A 27,648-nucleotide genomic window follows, 5' to 3' on the forward strand; every position below is an offset into this window, starting at 1 on the left:
GCAGTAATAAATAAGCAACTGTTTGTTGAATTTTTTTTCTTGGGTCTCTCTCCTTTCTTTTACAGTGTCTTCATCTCTGTCTTTTTCCCGTCCTTTTTTTTTTCCTCCTTTTTTCTTTCTTTCTTTTTTTTTCCCTCTGTCTCTTTTTCCTTTCTCTTTACCCCTCTTGTCGCTGCTGCTGCTCTGTGTGTGTGTGTGTGTGTGTGAGTGAGGGGGAAGGCAGGCGCCGCAGCCAGAGGCAGGCAGCGGGCAGGGATGCTCGCGAGGTGGGATCCCCGCGCGGCGGCTCTCCGCGGACACCTGTAGGGATCGCTCTGGCACGCAGGGCGGCCGCGCTCACACACTCACACACTCACATTCACACGCGCGTCCTTGCCTGGCTCCCCCCACCCTCCCCGCCCCGGCAGACACCACGGGCTCCTCCTGGCACCCTCCTGCTCCTGCGCCCAGGAACGGAGGCGCAAAGCCCTTCCCTGATTCCCCCGCGCGCTCCCGCACAAGAACCGCGCGGACCCACGGCGCCCCCCTCCCCGGCGGCACTCCCCGCATTCTCCCCACCCGCTCTTGCTTCCTAGCTCCACTTCCACTAAACCTGGTAACCCCGGGAACGCCGCAACACACACAACAACACACAGCAACACACAGTGCGCAACACACACACGCCTGCCGCCCGCCTCCCCACGCATCCCCACTCCACAAACCTAACATGCAGCCCTCCCCTTCCCCCCACGCCACTCCGGACCCCCTCTACTACAGCACATCCCCTCCTCGCCATGTTCATTTCTCAGCGCCGGCGACCCCCCGGCACGGAACAAGCCGTGGATCACAACCGCCCACCAGCGCAACCGGCTTTCCGCAACCCCCTCACGCACTCCTAAAGAATCGCTCCTCTTCGCTACTCCTTCCCTCCGCTCCGCAGCGGGCCCCAACTGCCGCCCGCAGCTCCCCTCCCCGCCTCGGTTGAGCCACTCGTGCACAATGGTGGGCCCTCCATTCGTAGTCCACCCCGCGCCGGGCAGGAAGGCCGCGGGCGGGCCCCATCGCGCTCAGGGCGGCAGGGCCCGCCGCCTGCGCCCCGTCGGGCCGGCGCAAGGGCCGGAGCCACTGTTCCGGGTGCCTGAACGCGGGAAGCGGCCCGATCGGCGGGTGGCGTGCAAGCAAAGCGGACCCCTGCCCGCGGCCCCGCCGCGCCCCCGGAAAGGACGCTCTGGGGAGCGGAGGCTGCGGGGGCTCCCGCCACGGGCCCTCCCGGGCACCGCACTGTGCGGGGGAGCCGCCGGAAAATCCCTCGGCCGGTAGCCGCGGTGCGTGAGGTGGCTACTGCCGGGGGGCAGGGAGGGTGTGGGGAGAACAGCAGGGTCTGCCTGCTGCTGGTGGCACAGCTGGCCTCTGCCCCCGAAGTTTGGGGGTTCTCCCGTCCTCCCTTTTGCTGCTTTTGCCCACCTCGCGTGTGACAAATAATAAAAATAATCGTGTTGACATTTAGAGGAATGAAATTAAATATAAAGAGAGAGTAGGAGGTGACTTAGCAGCTCTGAACGTGTCAGGTGCAGGCAGCTGAGGTGTGTGCCTGTTTTTAAAACATGTTTCTCCCTGGCAGGGTCATCTCTACCTCCTCTCCCCACACACAGAGACACAAACACACACACACACACACACACACACACACCAGCCCAGCACAGGGCTTGGCAGCAGCTCTGGACATGCTATTCTGCCTGCCTAAGTGCTGCTGGCAAAGAAATGTAAGGGAGTTGAAGGGGAAGTGGTGGGTGAGGGAGATGCTGGAGATCCTCTCTTCCATCAGGAGAGGTCTGCTAATACACAGCTTCCAGAAAAGATGTAGTGTCTTGGGGGAGAAAAACAGAGAGCAGAGCCTCTCTGCTGAAATGCTTTCAATGTAGAGACCTCTTCAGAGGATGAGAGTGAACTGTGGCATCTATATAATTTTTTAAATGAGGAGTTGTTCTCTTAAATAAGGGCAGCTGAGTAAACATACATAAAATACCGCAACCCATTTCAGAGGACTAACACCTGGGATTAGCTGATTTGCATAGTGAATAATGTCAACATCAGAGCTGGCTTGAATTGGATTTTCCCTGCCATAACAGAGAATATCAACCCTAAAAGGAACCAAGTGGCAGAGAAAAAAATGTGGTTTGAAATTTTCAAAAAGCTTTCTAAGAAACCATTGCAATTCTTCCTCACCCCATGAAAATAAACCAGTAGGTGTGCCAGGTACAGTGGAGGCTGTCAGTTCTTGCTAGGAGCTCAGTCCACTTTATTTTTTTGACCTGTATTGGAAACAACTGGAACTGGGCTTGGCAGCATTGTCTGCATTAATAGGACCCTTGTAGCTTCACAGGTGCTGGTGTTTCCATGAATAAATTACAATAAAATAAATTGCAGAATAAACACCACTTTTTCTGTTTAACATTGTTCTTATAATAGTAAAATATACTACTGAAATATTTGGAAGTTTTGGAAAGGTAAGTAGTTTATGTATAGATTATACCATAAAAATGTAATCTAGTATAAGCATGTATGTTAAGATTTAGGTTCAGCACTGCAAGTTATTATAATTCCCCAGTAGCTCCAAAATTACAGCAGCATTTTTCTAATGTCCAACAGCGACTGAAATGAAAAAATAATCTCAAACATTCAATATTGATCAACTTTATGATTTAACGTGTTACGAGTCATCATTTCTTATTATTCTGTTTCAATTCCTTGCAGATTAGAAACAAAAACAATAGAGGAAAATCACCCCCCTGGATCTTAGCCTTGGCCTTTTGCAAGCAAACAGAAGAAGAGCTGTCAGGCTTTGCATGTCAAGTAGCCACTCGGCTGTTTGACAGCTTCTGGGTTTCAGCCCCATTGGGATTGAGGCAGCTCAGGAAACCACGAGCAATGAGTCCTGTCGTCTGCTGACGCTGCTCTAGCACCATGGCAGACGGTCTGTGATATGACAAGAGGATCCATGCTAGGGAGGCAGCGTTGGGATCAATAATTGGCTTCCTGGGAAACTACAGCTGGTGGAGAGGATGTAAAAAGAGGCGCGCACGTGCCAGGATATTGCTACAGTCTTGCCGAGCTGGTGGATCCACTTGGAGGAGAGTTTTGCCATTGATCTTGGTTTTTCTCCAGGTTTGGTAATGTTGGCTTTGGGGAAAATTTCTGCTGACTCACCCACCCCTGGACACCCTTTGCGGAGCCCAGCCGAGCAGTGAAGAGACCAAACGGCGCCTTACCCCCACTGTGGGTCCCCTCCAGCGGCCCCTGGCACCATCCCGTGCCCAACCGCATCCCGTGGGGCACCTGCAGCCCCCCGCCCCGGGGAGTCTCCCGCAGTGACCCCCGCACCCGGGGCGGGGGTGAGTGTGCCTGAACCTCCCAGCGCAGCCGGCGCCCAGCAAGATTTTACCCTGTCTGCCACCGGGGCCCCAGTGCTGCCCCCGCCAGCCCTGCGCCCCGCTCGCCCGCCCCAGGCGCGCAGGATGGGGGCGGCGCTGGTGCGGCGTGGGGGCTGCCTGCTGCTCTGGCTGGCCTTACTGCTGGGCTGCTGGGCAGAGCTGGGCAGCGGGCTGGAGTTCCCAGGTGCGGAGGGCCAGTGGACCCGCTTCCCCAAGTGGAACGCCTGCTGCGAGAGTGAGATGAGCTTCAATATGAAGACACGCAGCTCCAGTGGGCTGGTGCTCTACTTTGATGACGAGGGCTTCTGCGACTTTCTGGAGCTCATCCTCACCCAGGGCGGGCGGCTACAGCTCAGCTTCTCCATCTTCTGTGCTGAGCCCGCCACCCTGCTCTCGGACACGGCGGTCAACGACAACCTCTGGCACTCTGTTGTCATCCGCCGCCACTTCAAGAACACGACGCTGATCATTGACCGAGCCGAGACCAAGTGGGTGGAGGTGAAGTCCAAACGGCGGGACATGACTGTCTTTAGCGGGCTCTTCTTAGGGGGGCTCCCGCCGGAGCTGCGGTCGGCAACGCTAAAGCTGACACTCTCCTCTGTCAAGGACCGGGAGCCCTTCAAGGGCTGGATAACAGACGTCCGGGTCAACTACACGCAGGCGTCACCGGTGGAGAGCCAGGAGGTGCGGCTGGATGACGAGCAGAGCCGCCTGTGTGCCAGGGAGGACGTCTGCCTCAACGGGGGCGTCTGCTCGGTGCTCAATGACCAGGCCGTCTGTGACTGCTCCCAAACGGGCTTTCGAGGGAAGGACTGCAGTGAAGGTAAGGTGCCATTTCAGTTCGCCCCACCGCCCCCCTCCCCATCACTCCATGGAGGGGACGGGTAGGAGGCCAGGCCTGCATGAAGTTTCATCTGTACGAGTGGATCTTCTTCCCTCCCCTCCCTTTCCATCATGTTCCTGGTTCCCCTCTTCCCCACCTTCTCCTCCCCGTCTTCCACGTGTCTCTGTGGCCAACCATGGTGCCATCACTCTTCTGTTTTCTGAGAGGCTGGGTGAGAGAAGGAAGAGGAGCAGGATGTTATTTGAATGTCCTCCGGGGATGAGGGGGGGATTTGGGGTTGTTCTGGGCAAAGGGAAGATGGGTCCTGGATACCAGATGTCTCCTGGGTGGGAGGGGGTGGTTGGCATCATACTTGGCTGGAGTTGAAGGAGGGGATGGGCATGCTTATCACAAGCAGCTTGTGGTAATTAGTTTGGGGAGCAGGAAAAGCAGTTCTGGGGATAATTTTACTGAATTAAGTGCAAAGATGACCTGGGTTTGGTTTTGTAGGGTAGAGGAGACCCAGAGTCTACTTTGTATTTGATATTTGCCTCTGCTATGTCATTGAAATAAAATCAGTGATTTATTTGTGAATTCCTGAAATTGTTGCTGGGTAGAGGGGGATTAAACAGAGGATTATGTTTTTACATGGATGTGAATGGTACTGTTTTACAATGTATTTAGCAATTCACCATGCCAGAAGACAGGGAGAATGCAAAAGTGCAAGGGGGAAGTACATACTTCAAGACCACAAAATTACTGAATAGTTTTACTAAGGTAGAGGGAGCTTAGAAAAATAGCAGTTTCCTGAATCCCATCTACAAATAAATCACTGGGTAAAATATGATTCATATTCAGTGCCCATTGTTTTTGGCAAATGGAAGGAATGTGAGCATTTACTTTGCAGATGCATGCAAGACTCTTGGTTTTATTATTTTGTTAGTAAATGTACCATTGCTTGCAGCTCCCTAAGCATAGAAATTACATAGATTGTGTACCTAGAACAGGACGTAAAGGTGTATGAATGAAATAAGAGCAAATGTACCGAGGAAAAATATAATCATCATGTCAAAATTGGAGAGCAAAGACCTAAGTTTAAAATGTAAAAGGCAAATATAAATAAGATATTATCAAGGCCAAATTAAGATCTTCACTGAGTGGCTGCATGACATTTATGGCTGAATAATTTGCCTTTAGCATTTCTATCAGATTTCACTTATTATAAGAAAGAAAACATCATTTGTGACTGTGCTTTATTATGTAACACCTTCTGTCCTTAGTGTCAATATTCAAAACACTACAGTCATTCTGCATCCTTTTACTTTATCAGCTGTTTATCTCTCATCTGCCATTTGTAAAAAATTCAAACCCTATTAATATTTAAAATAATTCTTAATAAGAGCAAATGGTAGTTTCAGAAAACAAGGCATTTGTACTTTCAATTGCACCCATTCCCAGAAACTGTAAAATGTAATGTCTTTTGTAGTAGGTAGATCATCTTACTGGATTTAGTATTTGATGTCAATTTTTAATATATGATTCTACATAATATATAAGTGTATGCACAATATTGAATTGTCTTAGTTGGGCCCAAAAACCAAAAAGAAAATTGTGAGGTGTAGCAGCTTCATTAAAGCAACAATGGTAATTTAAATGCTATTATACCTTTGCATGCCCTTTACACTAGAACATAGTGTATTTATTTGAAGTTATTTTGAAACTATAATATTTATATAAAAACGTTCACATAATTGCATGTAACATAAATCAGATAAATTCTTACCTTTACATAATAATAGGTTCAATATCCATTTTTAGGGAACTTTTTTATGTTTAGATTGAATGTTAGTGAAATACATATTTATATTTATATACATTAAAAATTGTATGGAGCTTTTAAGAAGATGACTCTCAAAATAATACTTAGAATGCCCCAAAATTAAGGTAAAATGCTGACTTCATTTAAATACTGATGGGTTTACAATTGACCTCAGTGGGATCAAGATTCTCCTCACATGTCCCTTGACCACTAAGAAGCCTTATAAAATAATAGCAAGACTTATAATTTTAGCATATTCTCTCAACAAAGGATCATAAAGTATTCAGATTCTGATTTCATTTGGAACAGGAGACAACATTTCCCCTGCTAACAGTATAAATGGAACTAGTCCTACAGTTTATATTTGTTGATTGATAAAAGATATAACTGAAATTTCCATTGGTCACGTTTTGATGAAGAGAATAGAAGCTACTTATATATACTACTGAAGATATTATAAATTATTTAGTATTCTAAGAAATAGAAAAGGCAAAAGGATAAGTAAAGCCTTTATATCTGCCAAGAAAGAAACCCTGGCTACTGCTTAGTTTTTTGTAGCCAACAGAGAAATTAGGCTGTTGTGCTTTGATCTTTTGTTCCCGGAACATGTAAATTTTCCACAAACCTTGGCAAGAGATTGCCATTGCTAGAGGATCATCTCTGACATCTCATGCAATTATCTGGAGGGGTCTTTTGGGTTTTCACACTTACCCTTGTTTTGCTTTTTGTTTAAAAATGGTTTAGATTTTATCTGAAATTCTAGCCAGGTGTCCTAGTTGGTACCTTTTCTTTAAAGGTGAAAGATGGTCACTAAATTCGATATTCCTTTGATTTATTTTTTTTTTCTTGGATTTATTGTGGTTCTGTATCTCTGCAGTCTGGTAAGACAAAGAGTCCCACAGTGTAATGAGGAGGACTTTAGGAATCAATATCAACAACAATAAAGAAAACCTTTTCAGAATTTTCTATCCTGACTTGCATATTTGAAAGTTTAGAAATAATAGATTTACAATCAAAATTTCAAGTCTTAGGATGCCATTTTGGTTATAAGTTCAGGTTTTTTCAGGAGAAAATCTGGTGATGTTTTTTTTCAGATTTTCATCTTTGACAATCTCATTAATGTTTCCTGCAGTAATTTTTTTCTTATAAGAATGCAGTTCCACCAAGTTAGGTTTTTTCAAAAACACATATTAATATAAATTATTTCCAGTAGGCTTAGCTGGTTTTGCACCTGTCTAAATCAGGAGTAGCTTTATTTATGCTTTCTGAACTACACCAGTAAGAACAGTGCAAGCTAGGAAAGAACCATTCACTCATGCCCTTTGTTCAAATAGGATCTAAATTCTCTTCAATGGGAGCTTTGGCATAAATCACAGAAAAAGGACTGGAGTTTTGCCTAAGTGTCAAGGATGTCCAGTCCACAGCAGAGAAAATTATACTCTGTAGCAGTTCTGCTGTCGATGAGTCCATGAGTAAAAATGCTACAGGTGTCCTCTAAAAGAGATGATAAAATCTCTATTTAGTACTGAAGAAGGCAAGGGAATATTATTTCACATAATAATAGTGACTCAATAGAAGGAAAAATAAAATTATAATAAATTTTATTAGGAATAACACTAGCATTGAAATAAACCCTAATTGCCATATCAGTTTTCTGATAAATTTTTGACACACATTGCAATATATTCAGAGAAAATTATAAGATTTCCTGAAATTACTCAAATTGGTATGGCTTGATTCTATGATAGGGAGAGCTGTTTATTAAAAAGACAGATCTTTAAAGTCAGATTTTTAGTGAATTAAGTCAAGGTCCTAGAAAGTAAGGAGAACACCTTATTCATATCGATGAACCTCCATATTCCTCTTCTGACTTTACTCCTTACACTAAAATTTCAAAACCAAAACCTCCTATTTTGCATATTAAATTAGTAAAATAGTGACCTTCTGACTTTAGAGAAAAAGAAAAAGTATAATTTTCATTTCATCCTCATTTATATAAAAACGACCTTGTCTAGTATCCTGTCTGAGAAAATAAGCAGATACCTCTAAAAGAAGTAGTAAAATACACATGATTTGATTTGGAGGAATTTTCTCACTGATGCTAAGTTCTTGTCACTCCATGTCCTTCTGCTTTTCTATATCTGTAATTGCTTGAAAAAATTACTCACAGGATCATTTATCTTTTTAAAATATAGCTTGCCTACTTGCCTCAATGCTAGTATGCTATAGAGAGAATTGCTCAGTGAATTCAAAGTATTCCTGTTTTGAACATGTTTTATTTTAACTGTTCTACTGAGTTACTGGTTCATGAGAAAAATGAGGACTGTTCATGCAGCTATTCACTGTAAGAGATACTCTTCCTTGTCAGATATTCAAAAGTTGATGCCAGCTATGGTTTGAACTGTGAAAGTGATTTTTGAGGAAGCGAGTTCCAGATGTCTCTGGCTAGCCAGCATTTAGATTTGTTTGTTTGGGTTCTGATTATATTACATCAGTCTTTGTTGTGCATATTTCCTTTTTCATGTTAACTTTCTAAAAAGTCATCCAATATTTATAACTCTTTGAAAATTTTCCTATTTTAATCCATTTAATTCTCTTATACCATGAATGAAACATTTAAACTTCTTTTGGCATTAATTATCTATTGCAAGATACATGTTTGAGTGAGGTGCTGTTGAACTCATTGCCTATAGTCAGTCTTATCAGAGTAGTCACCATGGTCTTTATTCTTCTTGAATAGTTAGATAAATTTACTTTGGCGTAGTAAATACTGTGAACAAAACTTTCCTTTTGATTTACACTTCAGAATTTTTACCTACACTGTGCATCTCTATTAAACGATCTGTATTCCTTCTGCATGCTGAATTTCTTGTTAGTGCCAATGGCCACTGGGGTGATGTTGATTTAGAAGGAGGGGTAGAAATCCACCAGAGATTGTGCTAAGCTTGTGTTGTATTTAGCAATTATGTAATTAATTTAACAATCATTTTTTTCACTTTATTTAATATTTTTAAATGGTGACTTTGTTGTCAGAGTAGAATCTTGAGCGCAGGTAGTCAAGTGATCCAAAAGTCTTTCAGAACTGTGTTAAACCTGTGCCCTTCACCTTTAGTCATATGAAAACACAATCCTTATGTCAGTTTAAAGCACAATTTTGCATCATTTTCATAATGCAATTTGATGTATTATTTTGTTTGCAGGATTCAGCATTATAGGATATTGATTTCAATATCTACCTCGTGTAAAATCACAGAAATTTAAGTACTGTGTCACTGGTAATTAGGAGTTGGCAGTCTGTTTTCTATTATCTTCTAAGGAGGTTTCTTGTTGAGTATTACTAATCCTTTCAAAATCCTGATATTGAAATACTTCCAAAAGACCATGTACACATATAGCCTACATCTTGGTATCCCAGATCAATAATATTTTAATTAACGAGGTTGTTGCTTCCCTTTGTGCCTAGTTGAGGTGCCAGGTCCTTGTAATTTTAAGTCTATATTGTAAATTATAGAAAGCTAATATGCTAGAAGGATTTACATCTAGCACCATAGGACCTTGTGTCAGATTGGTCATATTAATTCAGAACTTCAAAAGAATATTTTAAAATTGTTTATATTTTAATGTTACTACACTTCAAGGCTTACAGGCATTTTTGACCAAATGTACTTGATCTTTTGTCTCAGCTACAGGTTGAACTCCCTAGGAGTCTTTTAACAGTAAATGCTAGCCAAGGAGTTGTGGGAAAACATTTGGATTCCAGAACATATAATTTTATCCCATCATCATTACCGACCTGATGGATAGGAATGGGGAAACACCCTGGCAATTAAAACCAGTTCCTGATAGAAATAGCTTTATGTAGAGGCTAACATTAACATATGCAGCTTGAAGGGTCTATGCTTCTTTTAATAAACTTATTAAAATAGGTTGATAATTTAAAACAAAAAGGTTCATCCATCTCTCTTACTGAATTTAGTATGATGTTTTATCTTCCATAAAGCTTGATGTTCCTTTCAGCAAACATGAAACCATACCAGTTTCTGGAAAAATGCTTTGTCCGATCTATTGCTCTGTAGATGAAAGTTGTGTACCTTCATAAACACATGATTTTACAGAATAGTGAACAGCATTTTGAGGTGTTGCATACCTTTTTGTACCTGAGGAGTAAATTGTAAAGACTGAAGTATACTTCTTTCAGGGAATGATTTGGGAGAACATTGCAAAATAGCTTTACCTGTGTTATATTGACTAGCAAATAATTGACTAGTGCTAATTGACTAGTAAAGTTAGGCTATGTAATACTTTGATGCCTTTATTTAGTTCTACGCTGACCCAGGATTGTAATTTAATCTTTTGCAGAAGATGTGCACTTTCACTGAATGACAGTTTCTCTTTCTGTACTGGTGATGGTATCTGAGAGTATCACGAGCACTTTACTGGCCTGGATTATATTGTCAGTTGTGCAGAACTCAACCTTGAAGCTCAGATGCTCTTCTGCCAAGCTAAAAAGTAGTTGTGTGCAGTGGGTTCATGCTAATGTCTAGCCATTCTCCTGGGTCTTGGAGTAGAATTGGTAGAATCAATGAGCACTTCAATGCACAAAATACCTGTGGTAACTAATGACCTAATGAATAGGGAAAAGCATGTGGTTTTGATATGCCATTGTTTTCTTAGTGACCCTAGTTGGTTCACACCATTTCTCCAGTTTGTTTTCTCCATCTGTGAAGTTAAATCAGTGACACTTCATCCATGCTTCTTTTGTACCGTTTTTTTCCTGGTCATCAGGTACTTGAAAGATCAGAATTTCTGTTAGGGATCTAGTAGGGGAAGTCAAGACTTGAAGCTCCCTTTACTGTAGTGCAACCACTTTAGTCTACAGAACTGATACTTGTCAGTTGGCTTTGAAGTTGCTGGCATTCCTACTACCTATCCATAGCTGAGTGTTCAGAAGAGTGTGTTTTTTCTTGTGTACAGCTTGTCTGCCACTGCTTTCCATTGGTCTGACTAGATATTGGAAATGATGTCAACTTCCAATCACATTTCCTTTGACAATTCAGCTCTTCTTATAGTCGTAACAGTTCTCATCCTTTGCAACATTACACTTGTACAAAAGCCATCCTTATTACTGTAAAAGAATCTAAGGTTTAATGTCTGAGGATAACTGAAGAACTCTGGTTCCCAGTCAATGACTATATAATTTTTTTTAAAAATTTCATTTTCTTTCTTTTTCAATGAGAAATCTGGGGGTGAAAGTAGGAGGTGGCCTCAGTCATGCCTGGTTTGAGCTTGTAAAGAAATGAAACAGGGGTATGCTGGCAGCAAATCTATAAGAACAGGGTTATATGATAAGAATTTAGATTTCTTTAATTCTGTGGAGTGGATTATGAACCTAGAACTATTCAGCTAGGTCCTATTAAGCAGCAAACTTGGTGCCTTTTAGATAGCTGTAAAAAACATGTTCTGTTTTCATTTTTCACTGGAGTCAGTTTGAAGTCCCATTGACTAAAGTTTAGAATTAGGGCAAACCTAATAACCTGCTGATTCTGAACTTATATTCAAGTGGGAATATGAAAACAGAGAGATCTAGGGCAAATTAAATAACCTGCTGATTCTGACTGTAGTATTCTTCTGGGAATATCTATAGAGAAAATACTTTCATAAATTCTGATATTTATTACCATCATCATCTTCATGATTATAATTATTCATTAGTTTAATATGCGCCTTGTGAACCATGATGAAAGAGTAAAGCCATATGACTATTTTGTTTTATATTTAAGACATTCTCTAATTTGAGGGAAAATCTGTTTAATAAAAAAAAAAGGAGGGTGTATTCACCAGAATCACTTTTAGGAGTTGCTGCCACTACAAACTGTGAAACACAGTGTTTTGCCTATGTAGGTGTTGCATACTAACAATGCTATGCAGGTGTGCAAGCTGCAGATTCCTTTTAGACTGTGCCTCATTGCACAAGGTCTTGAAATGAGAAGGTCTGACTTTTTGGTGATTTTGTCTAGAGAAAGGGCTTTGTGTTGCTCAAGGCAGAGAAACTAGATTGATGCTTCTCACAGTACTGTCTGTAATTAAGGGAATGCATACAGCCTTTGAGGAGGTCACTGACATTTCACTATGCAATTGAAGATGCATTACATCTTAACTTCTGATACAGAATGACCTTCATGTTGGTCTTCTTTCTCTTTAGTACTTTTCAGCTTTAACAAAAGATTTTTAAAAAATGACACTTCCGTCAAAAGAGATATTTCTGTTGGGAAATGACTCCTTGAGAAAGATTGCACGTATATATTATAAATTATATGTACTTTCTTTTGAAGAAGTATATAGAAAATCACAAACTTAGTTGAATAGACATGGGGTAAAGTTCTATATCTCAATAATGCAATTTTCTTTAGAAGCTTATCCTGACTCTTCTTTGTTCCCAAAGGTGACAATAGAAATGTTCACACACACACACATCAGCATTTATACAATGGGTGTCTGGGGCACAACCATGATGAATAGCTTTAGGATGAATTATGATCTTGTGATGCAAAGATTATATTAATTATTAACAAAAATGTGTGAATTGGGCCCTATTACTAGGAGAAAAAAAAAAGTGCTCTTCAACTCTCTTAAGAAAGATGTTATATTTCCCCATTCTAAATCATGCAGGAGTGATAAAAGTGGTATAAAAAAGTTTGGATTCCACTGATTATTGCTCAGCAACAGGCTTACATTTTACATTTGTAAAATTATTTGTACATTTTACATTTGTAAAGTCAGACTCTTAACCTGTAAGGTCCAGGGGCAGAAGTCAGAGAGGCCAGTGAGACACTGCATCTTCCTTCCAGACTACACACACTGCTATGTGTAAGCACAGTAACAGAACTTTTTACCTGCTTTTCTTGCAAATCCGCTGACAACCACATTCATGTTTACATTGAGAGATTTTAGCTATTCTCTTATCATTGATTGGATCCCATTTTCTTAAGTGTCATTGGAGTCTTTAAAAAGTAAAGTCTTTCTTGCACAGTATAAGTACTTACATCATTCAAGTTTGCTACTCAGTCCCATATTACCCACTGTGATACTGTGAGTCATGCTGGTGGATTTTGTAAATCTTAAACCATGAAAGCATGCACAGTGATGCAAGTGAATAAAATTCCCTTCCAATTTGTTCACTATTAAAAAAAAAGAAAAGGAAAACAAACATAAACATATCCATTGCAATATAAGCTAATGGCACCACAGAATACAGAAGCAAAGATGCCTTCATTGAGTGGTGACTTTCATCTTTTTTTTCTTGCTTGTGTTTAAGCATAGAATTTGTCTCTCCATTTTATTCACATTTGTATTAAAAATAATAAAAAGCAGTTAGTGATGCTGTATCTATTGTGATAATGGCAGACCTAATTCAAAAAGCATTCCTCTAAGAGCTTAGTAATATTTAGTTCTTTTGATGTTTTACTTTAATATGGGATTATAGCTCCTTGCATAGCCTAAATATATCAAGTGAGCTGAGTACAGGTTTTGATGTTACTCAACTTTGCTCTTCCTTAGTTTCCTCAACAGAAATTTGAAAAATGGCATCTGAATATGTCTTGGAAATTTGTCCTTGCCCAGTCTGAGCTCTCAGTGACTTTCAATCATTATAGAATGAAGAAAGAGATACTAAGGACATTGATTAACCAAAGGAAATGGAAGAGGAAAATGTCTTTAGAAATCATATATATTATTCTGTAAAATATTTTAAAAATATTTTGCTTTTGTAGATTTGTCACATTCAGTAATATCTCTGTCAATTGATGGACTGAAATAACTTGTTGCAGTAGTCCTTTCATGTGTATGTAAATCAGAACTGATACCTCTTGAAGTTAATGTGTTAGGCCATTGTAAAATAAGAGTAAGATCAGAATCAGGTTCTCTGGTTAGGAAAAAAAGCCCTTTCAACTGTATTAATATTAAAACACCCCAAAAACTCACGGAATAAACAGACCTAATCTTGCCCACTACTATGTAACACTACTTTGCAATCTTTATAGAAGTTTCTTTTGTCATTCAGATGCATAGAAACATTTTATCAGCACAAAAATGACTGTGGAGAAGCTTTGCTTGCTTGTTTCTGACACCTGCATGGTAACAATAATTACTCATTCCACTCTTTGGTTTTTCTCTTTTGTAGATGGGGAGTGAGAACTTGCAATGCTGTTTTCCCTTGTAAAATTGTAAATTAATAACTAAAAACAATCATATTTTACCCTCACTTTCACCCTCATAGAGGAGATGACCTATCATCTATTAAAATATTTGCCCTTTGAAAATAGACTGTCAAGTATTTTTGTCATCTATGTGTCATCTATCTTCACACTCCCTTGGTTGTTCTTAGATAACCATTTGGCGCAAAGGTTTTTAAAGTGCAGCTCAGTGTGGCCAGTTTGCAGCTTCTCTAATCAGCCTAAGTCATCAGGGTCAGTCTAACATGTATGAACATCCTGCACTCAACAATTATGCTTTGACAATAGCACTAAGTTTATAAAACAAAGCACGTAGAAGCTGTGAACTGTCAGGACAAAAGATACTGTGCAATTTCAATTTCATCTGTTTCTGGGTATCCATTATGAAATAATGTTTAATTACATGATCATATAGCTCTTTATCCTCAAGCTTACTGCCTCGTTCAGTGCATAGGCTGATAATAAGTTCTTCAATATTTTGTTTTCTCCTTGCTGTTCAGTTCGTAGCCCTGAGCCTTATTTATCGTCCGTATTCAAATCAGTTCTGAAGAGAAATTAGTAATTTTTCCCTGGGCTTTTCTAAGGTTTTCATAGCGACATCTGAGCTGCTATGCAAATATTAAAAATTACACAATGCCCATGTAAGATGACAGATGCTATTAACCCATTCGTAGAGGAGAACTGAGGCAAATGAGACTGCAGGTAAAAAAATTCACTGAGTGCCCATCTGAAGTTTTTCTGATTACTTCACATATAATACCACACACTTTAAGCATCCACTATAACTTCAAAGTACAGCTCTCCCTGCCTTCAGATTAGAGGTTTGAGTGATCAGCACTGCGTGTTCCGGTATATTCAGCACGGCACACTCTCCAGAGGTGCAAATATCCTGAACAACATTAGGAATGACCACCCAGAAAATGCCTGTCTTTAAAACCCTGACCAAAATCACATGGTATTTTTAGGAGAGAAGGGGATAGAATATATTTCTTCCACACAGCATTCACCTCTCCTTGCTATGAGGTACACCCCACTCCTTTTCAACAAGGTCTTGTGTACTGCAGGGGCAGGTGCAAAGAAAGCACAAGAGCTTTCTTTGTTACTCGGTCATTACTTATTGCTAAGAATAGTCCTGTGTACCGATGAAGTGAAGGAAGCTCTGGAGACAATTGCATTAAACTGTGTAATTAAAGGCTATATCTTACCCTATATGAATAAAGTAGATGGATCTAAGTTGTGTAAGAAGCCTTATGCCTCAGAGCTGCTATTTTTGCCTTTGCTGCCCAAAGAATATTCTTTCAAGATAGTAAAGTAGTCAGTGCGTATAATTTTTTTTAGATTTTAAAGACTTGATTCCCACGCAGACATCCCAGCCCCAGCCATTGTGCTTTCTGCACTTGAATGAGGAAGCTCCCTTTCCTCAGGGCCCACTCCCAGCAGGGAAGTTGCTGTTGGATTGACACTTTCCCTGGTCCAAAACTGGGTAAGCTGGACCTACCATAGGCTACAGAGACCAAGAAGACCTGCTGAGGCTGAAGTTAACACAGTCTTTCAGGAGCTGACTAGTACAATCCAAGACATCTCCACTATACTCTACAAACATATTTTTGAGAAAATTTGCAACTTGAACAGATTGTGGTGGGCTTTCAAGGGGTTGACAAAAGGCTCAAACACGAAAGTCAAGTTACTCCTGCCCAAATGTTTTTTATATTTCTGCTTCAAAATAAGGCTGAAGTCGAAAGGAATCAGAATGGAAATTAAAGTTACTTAGGGTTCCCTTGGGAAGATACTACTGCTAACATAAATGTCAGGTTTTCAGTTGAGAATTTTTGTGACTAGATAAAATATGTTTTTTTAAGACTGAAAAAAAGAAATAGAAGACTTGGACAAAATTGTTTCAGTACATTTCAGAACCATTTTTCCAGTGAATTGAGTTTTTTAAAATAAAATACAAGCATGGTATTTGCACATCTACTTATCAGTGTTGCCATTAAAGTTCTCTAAAATTATTTCTTAAACTCTTCCTGTAAGAGTCGTATATAAGAAATAGTATAACCACAGTACAATATTCTGTACACAAGACCCAGAAATGCAGTGTTTGTCTTTGATGGGAGCAGCCAATATTTTTAAGACACTTATGTCTTTATAAGAGCTACATTTATTAATGTTCCAGGTCTTTTGAACACACCTTTATTATTGTTCTCCTTATGCAGAGATGCTTACTTTCTCTATGCACAGAACTAGTTTCTCTTTCTTTCCCTGCGTGTTAAAAAAAAAATTATGAAGATAAAAAATATTTATTTTCCCTTTTCCTTTCCATGATTTATATATGTTATACTATGTCCTACTTGCCTAGAAAGAAGACAAATAAGAATCTTTTAGGGCAGGAGGTGACACAGAATAAAGTCATAGTCAAATTCCCAGTGAATTTCTTTATGATCACTTAATTCACAGATGGTCCCACTGTATTTATTTGGATTATTTGTATGAATAATTTTATCCCCTTGATCCACAGTATAAACTAATGTGTGTACTAGTATGCTGCAGATAATGATACTTATTTTAATAATACAATATGGTTATTTAAAAGCATATGATTATCCTATATGTTACCTCATGGTATTTAATCATCTAGTGACATTTTAAGGAATATTAAATGTTATTACTCCCACTGATTTAAATGGGACTATATGTGTTAGAATGAATAGAAAATTTTATAAAATAAAAAAAGTGCAGTGATCAAAAGAAGAATTTAAAATTGTGGTTTGACCATAATCGGATACAAGCTAAACTGCAGAATCATAGACAACCAATCGATATTTGTAATTTTTGGAGATAACTATTTGTGGTTTTACATATCATAAATGTCATGCCTAGTATGTAATCTAATTAGATTCATCTTTAGAAATGCCTTTTTTAATGAATAATGATGAATTTAAACTCAGATGTCTGTATGCATATAAATTGTCTTCAAGCTCAATGTATGTGTCATTTACCACCTTTTTACTGCATTTTCTAGAAAAGAATTGTAGTGCTATTTCTTTAGGAAAGCTTAAATTCTGCAGCAAAATAGTACCAGTCAGAAATCCAAGTCCTATGTAACATCCCTAAAGGCTATTTTTTGCTAAGCAATGAAGGGAGTATAATTTAATACAGTCTGATTTTACTGTCATTTAAAATATGTCCCTAGCTCAGCAGTACTGCTCTGCAAACTTTTTTTTTTTTTAAATATAGAAGATATATACAAACAGTGAAATAAAAGTTTAATAGACTAATGGGACCATAGGATATCAATAAAAATGTATTGACACTTCGATCACCATTAAATCTACTACCTACACTTACCAGACTTCTCAAAATATTAGTTTCTGTGATTGTTTACAGCATTCATGCATTTCATAAACAAGGTAAAAATGCTTCTCAATTTAATAAATATATGGAAAACAACTTGTCCTAAATGTAACTTTACAAAGACTCCTTAATTAAAAAAAAAATAAATTATAAATTAAAAGCAATACTTCTGTTATTAACAAGAGGTATTTCTATTTTACAATTGTTAAAGTGTTATCTCTGGAATTTATAACAGTAGGATTGAAAATTAGGTAGTCTTCAGTATTTTTTAAATTGATGCAGATATTATTTTATATTAATTCTGTCTCACATCTACCCCCAACACATGGGAGCTTGGTCCTGCCACAAGGGTTTGGGTAAAGAGGAATAATTCTCTAGGGAGGACTTTGCTAAATTCAGATTGTTTGGATAGAGCAGTTCCTCTGGCAATTCTGCCAGTTGATCCAAAGGGGCAAATTGGAGTTTTCTGATAGCAAATATGCAGTAGCATGAGGGGAGCCAAGGTCTTTGCCCTCTCAGCTACAGGAGAAGTGAGCATGTGACTCTTGTATACATCTCTTTGAATTTCTGTCCATATAGCTGTGATTGATTCCTACAAGCATTATTTATCAATGTTTGGGCCAGAAAAAAATTATTTCAGTGATTTGAAAAATATTTTCTCTCTTTTTAAAAGGAGTCTGTTTTCAAAACTTTATAAGGTAAAACTTGTCTCTCAGTATTCCTGGTAGTCTCACTATACTATATATTAATAAAAATCATGAATTTTTTCAGTTGAATTTGGGAACTGGACCTCCATTTTCTGTAACCCACTAACATCACTTTTATATCAAGTCTTAGAAAACCTCTTAGTAACAAAATTTTCATAACTGTCAAAAGTATTTTTGAGAGTTGCTTTCCTTTTTTCTGTGTTCAAAACAGGTTATTAATTTTCTTTAAGTTTTTCAGCTGAATTTCAATATGACTTAGTGTTTTCTCTGACTTTATACAAAGGATATCTTGAAAATTGTTGATAAAATAAGAGACTGGCAATGTTGTTGAAACAAACCTTTGGTAACCAAATAAATGATACCGGGAGAAGAGTGTAACAAAATTATCTGGAATTTTATTAGATATTACAGTAGGATATCATGCTCAGCCACGTTGCAGTGAATTATTTGTCTCTGAATGTGTTGTGTACTGCCCGTGTCTAAAGGGTGTGCAACAGTCTCGCCACAAGTCTCATCCTACACTTCTTACTGCAAGTTGTTCTTTCTGTTGGTTTTGTTTGATAAAAACTGCGTGATACTTAATATACAACCAGCTGCAAGTTCTCCTCTGAAATGCTGGGTCCCTTCAGAAAATCTTTTTAATTGTGATAGTGACCTTTGCTTCTAGGGTTTGCAATTGGGTTTTGTTTTGCAGAGTTGGCTGTGGTTAAGAAAAACTTATTGTGAAACAACCCTTTTTAGCTTCGTACCCAGATATTATTTCTTCTTTAGAAACTGGATCCTTCATAAATGATTACATCAGATGAATGGTAGACATCTGGAAGCATAAAATGGAAAAATAAAAAAAAAAGAGATGAAGAACTGAGAAGTAATTAAGTACTGGAAATGGGATTTGGAATTGCTATTTTATTTTCACTATTCTATTACAAGTTCTTTATATATCTCAAGTATTTAATCTTCCTCACAGTTTTTCATCCATAAAATAAGGTCAATAATATTCACTGCCTTCTTATCATTCCCTGTCTTTTTTGTTTAGTGGTGTCTGAGATTTCAGAGCATATTTTGCTATATTCCTACCAATATCTCCTACAAGAGATGATGATCTAACTTATGGTTTTAGAAGTTACATATTATATACAATATTGAGCTGTAGTTAAGATGCAAACATTGGAGCAAAAGTAATGAATAAATTATTGTAACTTAGAGTATTCCAGATTGCTTTAGGGGCAACTAAATTCCTGATGTATTCATACATATCCTTTATAAACAAATGTTCTTCTTTGGAATAACCAATTTGTGTCTGATTTGTGGCTTATTTCTCAAAGCACGACATGGCAATGGGATCTGTTAAAAAGATTAGTATATCCTTGAGTAAAAAGATGTTTATTTGTAAAGGGGTCCTTCAGAATTGTACCATCAGAAGATTTTTAGTTTTATCTCCTTTGCAAGTAAAAGCAAAGATGGTTTTTGGGAATGAACTGAAAACCTCCTAAAATATGTGTAAAATTGTATTTTATTAGGACAAATGTCAGCTGATAAGAATTTTCTTAGGCATACTTCACTGTAATGCTACTTGCTGATGGTATTGTTTGAAGGATTTTAGAGCTTTCCAGCAAAAAGTGTTTACAAAATGTCATAAAATGTCCTTTATAGTAACAAAAAGGTGCAAGGGGGAAACAGTGATTTTCCTTAATACCTGGTTACGTAAAGGCTATTTTGAACAAAACAGACTGATTAGTTAGTAAAAAGGAAAAAAGCACTTTCCTAAATTTCTAGCTTTTTGGTTCCTCTGCTACTAGGATTTTGCCTACAAGCATAAGATGAATTCCTTCATCTGTATTTGAATTGAAATGAAGATCTGATTTTCATCAATGTAACAGTGGAATGATTCTCCTTGGGCAATCTTTGAAAGGAAGAGAATATTCTTTCTGATTTCAGAAATTTTTGGATCAAGGGGTTTGGTTCTACCTCTGACTGCTTTAGCTCTCTCTCGGAGAAGTTAGTTATTGTTCATGAAAAATATATCCAAATTTGTTGCTTTTACTAACTATTTATAGAACAGTTTATGCAGAAATAATTCTAATCTGATCTTTATATAATGAAATAATGTTATAAAGCTCTCAAGTATATGTAGCTTAAACGACTTTAGCTATAACATTTGATGCCATGAATGTCTCATGAGGGTATCTTTAGATAGCAGTTGGTAGACTAACAAGTAATTCACTTATTTTTCATGAACCATGGTTAGATGTGTATAAAAGAATGGATAGACTGCCTAAATGACTATATGAAAACATGTAACTGGAACCGAACAGGCAGTCCATTAGATAAAATGGACCATTTAGATAAAATTACCATTTAGATAAAATGACTAAATAAAGTGTATGACACCTGTGTCAGAGAAGATAGTCACCTACTTAAGAATGCAAAATCTGCAGGAAAAAGAACTGATTAAATATATGTGAAAGGGAATCATAGATTGCCTTCCAGTTCCTGGATTGTTAGATATCACCATATGCTAGATGGTCATGCATAGCCACTGCTGTGCTACCTCCTTTCCCTGGGTACATGTGCATAATACATTCAGCTGGACTGCACAGCTAAGCAAGGCTAATAAATCGGATCACAAGAAAAGAGTGATTAAATAGAAGCTCTGTCTAACGACACAGACAAAATCCCAGAATGAGCAATCCACAGTGCTGACCCAATGTTCTCAATTTCAGTTTGATTTTAAGGAGAATGACAAGGGGTTTTGAGAAAGCAAAGCACTTTGGCTAAATGAAATGTCAGCAAGTTTATGATTGCATGGAGAATTCAGTCCTTTAAATCTGTGAGCGAGTGTACTGAACATGTAAACCCATAATCAGAGGGAGAAGTTAAATATTATCTATCTGTCATAAATGTTTAATCATTTATGGAATACAAAAAGAAAAACAATAACAAATGGACTGGTTACTCAGTAACGTAGAACAGATTACTGGTATTTGAAATAATATGTTATCGAGTAGAACAATGCTGATATGTTTATTTTATCTTCAAAATCTTTTATTCTGATACTTTAATTTCACTAAGTAGTGAGGAAACACAGAGTCAGTAGCTTTGAAGACCGTTATATTACTCTGCTCCATCTTCTGGAAAAAATAAATCTTTGTTATAATTTACACATGTATTCAAGCATATTTTTAAATGAAAATAACCATAAACATAACAAGATGTTATGAGTTTTTCCAGGCACAGATATACTTGTTCACCTCTCACGAGGTCTGTAGGAATTTGCTGACACTTTCTTTCGTACCTTTGGTTACCATACCAGCTCCAAGAAGCAATCTGTCACAATACACAGGTATTTCCTAATCTTGCTAAACTATGGCAGAATATATTAAAAGGTAAGACAGCATATCTTCCGTGGTTCATTGCCAGATTACGTTAGGAGTGCGTCATATTCCTTCTCATGTCTTTCATTTTCATAGCTGTGTATGTTGCCACCATAGGATCACTGGAGGTAGAGTACATACTTAATGGAATAGTTTATGCTGTATCTGATACACCATTCCTAGGCAAAAAAATGAATTACTCCTTCTTTGAGACAACTAGTAATCTCTTTCAAAATGCTGCATTCCCAAATTCTGAATACTGTATTTTTTTTAAATCCCTAGTAAGATTTGCATGAGCCAAAACCTGTTGCTACCTTTGACTGGCTCTTTTCAATAATAGTCTTGGACAAAAATTACATGTTCAGTTTCCTTAATAGAAAATGTATATTTCCTTTAGGGGAAACATATGAAAGTAATGTTTTCTCTCTATTTATTCTATACTGCAAGGTTCTATTTCAGCAAATGATGACACAGCACTTTTTTAATTTTGGGGAGTGGGAAAGACATGCATTTTTATTTTACTGAAACTGCTTGCCTGAAAAGAAAGTGTTTGGAGTCTGCAGGAATGTATCAAGTTTTTTCTGTACCCTCATCATAAAACAGTTTTTAGCAGACACTATTCAGCAACAGAAATTTGGGAATATTTAGATGATATTTAAGAGACAAGATTATATGTTTATTTAGGGTTTACTTGTGCCTCCTATAAAAAACTCTCAAAATACTAGTAGATTTCAAGCTGTGAAAAAGATAGCTGCATAGTCATTAGATTTGGGACTTTGAATTCTGATCTAGAGATTTTGTAAATTTCTTTAAGAGTAATACCAAATTGACAAGTGATAATTAAATCACGCATCAGCAATGAAGGACATAAATTTCTGATTGTTTTGTCTTGCCACAAACTCCACATCCTCTTTTCAGATCCACCAAGTAATAAATTGCATAGTGCAATTTCATTCAACAACTAACTTGAGATAGAATAAAATCCTAAAGGTTTTATACTTACCCATTAATTGATAATAACATGCTAAATTTCAGATATATCCATCCGTATCTATTTCAGATATATATTTGGGGACTGTATTTGATTTTTTAAATTCAGTCTTCTTTAAATGTCAGTGGATGTGTGTCATACTCAATTTCTACCTGGATCTACTTTCTCATAAAAAGACTAACAGACTTGGTTTTATTTGCTCTAATCCCTATGCAAAGATGTTAAGGAGGATTAGGTTATTCTTGAGTGAAATATAATTTCATTGTATTTTTAGAAATTTTATTATATAAAAATCTTTCATGAGCTACCTGACCTAAACAGCATGACTGTCAAAACTTTCTAAGTCTGCTCAGGAACAGATTTTTTTCCTTAAGTCCTCTTAAGAGGTTGCATTCTCTCTGTGCCTGAAGTGAGCCTGAAGGACTTTCAGCTTGTGGTCCGTACTGTATTTGCAGTGCATTCAAAATATAAGAATTAATGGGTTAGTGGGTTCTGCACTAAATACCATTTTAGTATAAAATTTTCATTGCATTTAAATCCAGGAAAATTTTGTCATTCACAAAATTTGTTTGTGGATTTGGTGGTATGGTTGCACCCATTCTGATGCATGAGAGTTCTCTTGGATCAAAAAAGCAATCTGACATCATTTGTGCCCCTTGTGATCTCAAATGCCTGAAAACTGTCTTAACTGTTGTTTGTATTTGCATTACTCCTTCTGGTACATGCCTGTGAAAGAAAGAGTTAACAAACAGAAGTTACCTAGCTTGCTGAGGGAATGTAAACACATTTTTTTATTCTTTATTATCTCAGATCTAGAGATAAGATCTATTTTTTTTAGACTGTTTCCACAAGGACCTTGTTGATTTGTCTCTTTGGCGAAGAATAATTATTGTCCTGCACTTCTCTTTTTGACAAGCCAGAATATTTTTATTTGAATTTGTGTTACACTTACAGAGAAAAAGAGTGTATTCAGAAGTATAATTACATATGAAAGGATTACAAATTATATAGAATAAAGAATACTGAAAGGAGAATTCTTATACAATACATGTGAAATTGAAACAAGAACTTTATTTTGTGGTGCATTTCTTAATGAATATTATATGTCTGTGCTGTGAGAAGACAAAATTGATATAACCAGTTGCATTAAAAAAAGAAAGAAGTATCTATTTCTTGTTATGGAGATATACCAGACTTCTGAGTGACAAAGTGAAGGATGTATTTTAAGCTCATTGATTAAAGGTCAGTATAGAATCCAAGGAAAATGAAAGAAATCTACCACTCAGGTGTGCTCTTAAAAGCAGCAAAACAGGATTCTTGCTTCTGTAAGAGATGAGATTGCTGGAAATGCAGTACAAGAGCTCTCTGAGGGGTAAGACCTTCAAAGTGGCCATTTCAATGAGTAGCCATTCTTGAGGAAATTATCAAGTAAACTAACCATATGGCCAGTCTGGAGCATGGGGAAAAATAGTAGTAAAGCAGCAGGATGCTGTTGGACTATATATTGTTTTACTCAGAACAGGTGCTTTCACATTATATTTAGGAAGTGTCCAAGAACTAATAACTGACAGCAATGCTAAGGTCAGAATCTGATAGCAGCACTGAATGTATCTTATCTTGGGAAAGCTAGCTATAAGGTACCATTTTCCTAGAGGATATTCTGGAACTTAATCTCTGAATAGGTGAAGATTGTTCTATGTTTATTTGGCTCTCTATCAGCTGAAAAAGCGTCTCCCCCAATTCATATTTTTCTCTTCACTTTTCTGTTACCTTTACAATTCTGTTTTATTTTTGCATTCCTCTTGTTTGTGCTCTTTTTTCTTAGTCTTGCACTTAATTTCTTTAATTCCTAAAATTTAAATAAAGCAGCCCAAAAGAGTCAAGTCCAGTAACATTCCATGTTCTCATGACTTACTTTTCCAAACAGGCTGGTTCAGACTTCTGAATTTGTTGATCAGAGCAACCAGTCAGAGCCTTCTATCAGGATACAAGGCCATCATCACAGAATGCATTTCTCCTCATTTTCATTTAAACTTCTGCAAAATGATTGTTTTGACTCTGCACCATGTGAAGTGTGGGGCTGTGTAAAGGTGATTATTTAATCTGAACTGAACAACATTTCTAAGCCAGTAGTGTATACATAAAGTGTATACGCTGTGCGTATACAGTGTAGTATAAATACTACAAGACTAGTATCTCTAAACATTTCCATTTTGTGTTAATCTGATTATATAATTTGGATTTTATCTGCCACAAATTTCATGCTTTAGAAAGATACTAGTTAATTGATCCAGGTTCCATTACAGTATCACCAAAAGCCTTCAGATCAGTGTAAACATTTGTTGAAATGTCTTGCTGACTTTTCTACTGGACTATGACTATATGCTTCCTATTGGTTCTGCTCAAAATTGTGTGCCAAAAAATGCCATATAATCTTCAGTTCAGCACTTCTACAATCTGCTGGTGATATCCCTGTGACAGTCAGCTGCACTCGTTTCACTGCAGGGCTCCTTCTCTTTTACTTCACGTGCCATTCCAATTTAAGAAGATATACCTGTTACTATCCATTACTCTTTTTTTTTTTTTTCTGTAAATGAATATAATACTCATCTTATGTTGATCATGTTCTCCAGAAATGACAGGATGTCTGCGATTCCCATGAAGTTTCCTTTTAGCATTCCCCAGTTATCACATCGTCTGATTTGCATTGCTGATTCTTTTTTGATGTTGAACAACATTCCACTAAAATTTCCTCCCTCAGATATTTCATTCTTATACTGTCAGTATTACTCATATTCCTTATTGAATGATATTAAACACAGTAATAAAGATGAGGAAATATATGTAGCAATTATAATTGGTTTTAGATGGCCTGTGTTACTGCAGATGGCCTCTGTAGTTCTGAAGGGTTTATAGGAAATATTTTATTCCTTTAGAATCTCCTCGAGTTCCCTACCACTCCCCTTACTGCCAAGTCTTCCCATTTCTGTTCCTTAATATCAATTCCTTTTCCATTTCTCCATTTCCAATTTTCAGTGATGTTTGCCTCTTCATTTCAACCTTCCCAGTTTTATCCCCAACCTATGTTTTCTACAAAGACCTGACTAACGGGTTTACTGTTCAAGGGGCTCACTCTTCCTTATTCAATGTATTTATTCTTTTGCTTATTTGTCTCCTTTGGACCACTCTCTCTGGCCTTTGGTCACTGCTTGTAATGATGTAAGGTGTAATTTCATATAACTTCTTTTTATTGCTGTCTCCAAAGGTGGGATTTAGAAAGCTTTAACATGGTGGTGTGTTGTAATGCTGCCTAATCTATTACAAAATACACTTCAGTAAATATATATCATACAGTTTCTTATAAATGTACCTAGCAAGTGACACAAATGGAACAACAGAGCACCAGGACCCCCGGCTCAAAGTTGTTAATGCAGTTCGTAAAAGAAATCTACGTGCAGTATTACAGAGCTCTCATGTCTTGGAAATCACGTTGAAACAAAACTGAATACATTTTATATTGAAAAAGTTAAAACCAAACTGCCTACAGAAGCTATTTTTGCTGCCCACGTTTGGATTCGACACAGAAGCAGCGCGTGTGGTTTCCAGTGCACACCCCGTAATGCAGCTGTTGTTGTTTCTTGTCCTCTGAAGCAAAGTTCAAATGTGCTGGCAGAGAAGCCTCACCGGCGTTGCAGGGGATAGGAAATGCTCCAAGAAAGACAGCTGCCCCTGACTTCTGTGAAATGCAATTGCCTGTGAAGATCAGCAGATAAAGTGAATGCAATTTCATTCTAAGTGATTCTGAAACCCACACTGGACCTGCAGTCAAAAAGCTAACTTTGCTTTTATCACACCACTCTAGCACTTCAGTCATGGAGAGGTCCAAGTGAGTTATTAACGAAAAAAAACCAACTAAGGCTTGATTTGGGGTGAGTTTTTTTGCTCTTTAGAACCAAAGGAAGTAAAAAAAAAAAAAAAATTAATCCAAAAATCAAGGGCAAAAAGAAAGGAATTAATCAATTTACCTTACTAGCAACACATTATACATCACCAAGAAAAAATTAAAGCAATGAGGAAAAAGTCTAATGATATAGCTTATAAATTGCAGATTGCCTGTTTGTGAGGCATAAAAATCGATTATAGTCTATAAAGATTATAATGGTATCACTGAGGGTTTGGAAACACTGTCTGTCATTAGAATTCATGAGGGGATATATTAGCCTTTCCCTCTGTAAAGATTTTACGTTCATCATTGGACAATGTGGAGGCCAGGTAGGCTAGCTCAGCCCGTAAGTCAGTCTGACATGAGGCTCAAGCTCGAGGAAGCTGAGGAGCTCCTTGTGGCAGAGCTTCCATTACCTCTGATAGCGCTTTACCTGGCATTTCCCATGGAAGTGGAGTATTTCCTTCTGTTCTTACTTTTCTCATTGCCAAGGAAAGAATGAAAGGAATGATCTATCCCCTAGCACTGAAAACATAATAAAAACATGGGCTAAACTCTGTTTCTAACCTGAAATAATTAAGGAGGCAGACAGTCAAGGTCTTTCAGCAACAGCTAACGAGGAAAGGAAGCATGGCAGTGCATTGTGTGCCTGAGCTCAGGAGAGGGGGAACACATTTATCCTTTTAACATTTGATCTCCTTGATTTTAACCTTTAATTACATCAGTGACTCTGTATATGAGAGGGGAATTAGAGCCTATTCTAAACTGTGAATTTTAAAACCTGTTTCTCTATAGGGATAAATAATTTATACAGTCTTGCAATCCAGCAATTTAATGAGCCCTTATGCATGAAAACAAATTTATAGCTCTTCTTAGCTACTGCAGAGCTATTCAGTAAAAATATCTGGGGTGAAAACAGGCAGAAGTTGTGTACAGCTTCTGGGATTGTACTTGAATTTTAAAAAATGATGATGCTGCGATTATTGTCTTCAGAATTGT

At 38.0% G+C, this 27,648-nt stretch overlaps 1 protein-coding gene across 22 annotated transcripts in view; it reads left to right on the plus strand.

Annotated features, from left to right (window-relative positions):
• The first annotated feature begins 3,479 nt into the window (after positions 1 to 3,479).
• The window catches only part of NRXN1 (neurexin 1), a 705,404-nt gene continuing 681,235 nt past the window's right edge, over positions 3,480 to 27,648 (plus strand). For 13 of the 22 annotated variants that reach the window (XM_029965154.1, XM_018085100.2, XM_029965159.1 and 10 more), the window contains exon 1: positions 3,495 to 4,233. In XM_029965154.1, coding sequence (XP_029821014.1) covers positions 3,495 to 4,233 — 739 coding nt within the window. Of the gene's footprint in view, positions 4,234 to 27,648 lie in introns of all 22 variants that reach the window. The other 9 variants (XM_029965176.1, XM_029965177.1, XM_029965155.1 and 6 more) reach the window with 1 other exon arrangement.

The sequence above is a fragment of the Manacus vitellinus genome, unplaced genomic scaffold (genome assembly GCF_001715985.3).
Source record: "Manacus vitellinus isolate BGI_N305 unplaced genomic scaffold, ASM171598v3 scaffold_8_pilon, whole genome shotgun sequence".
NCBI lineage: Eukaryota > Metazoa > Chordata > Aves > Passeriformes > Pipridae > Manacus > Manacus vitellinus.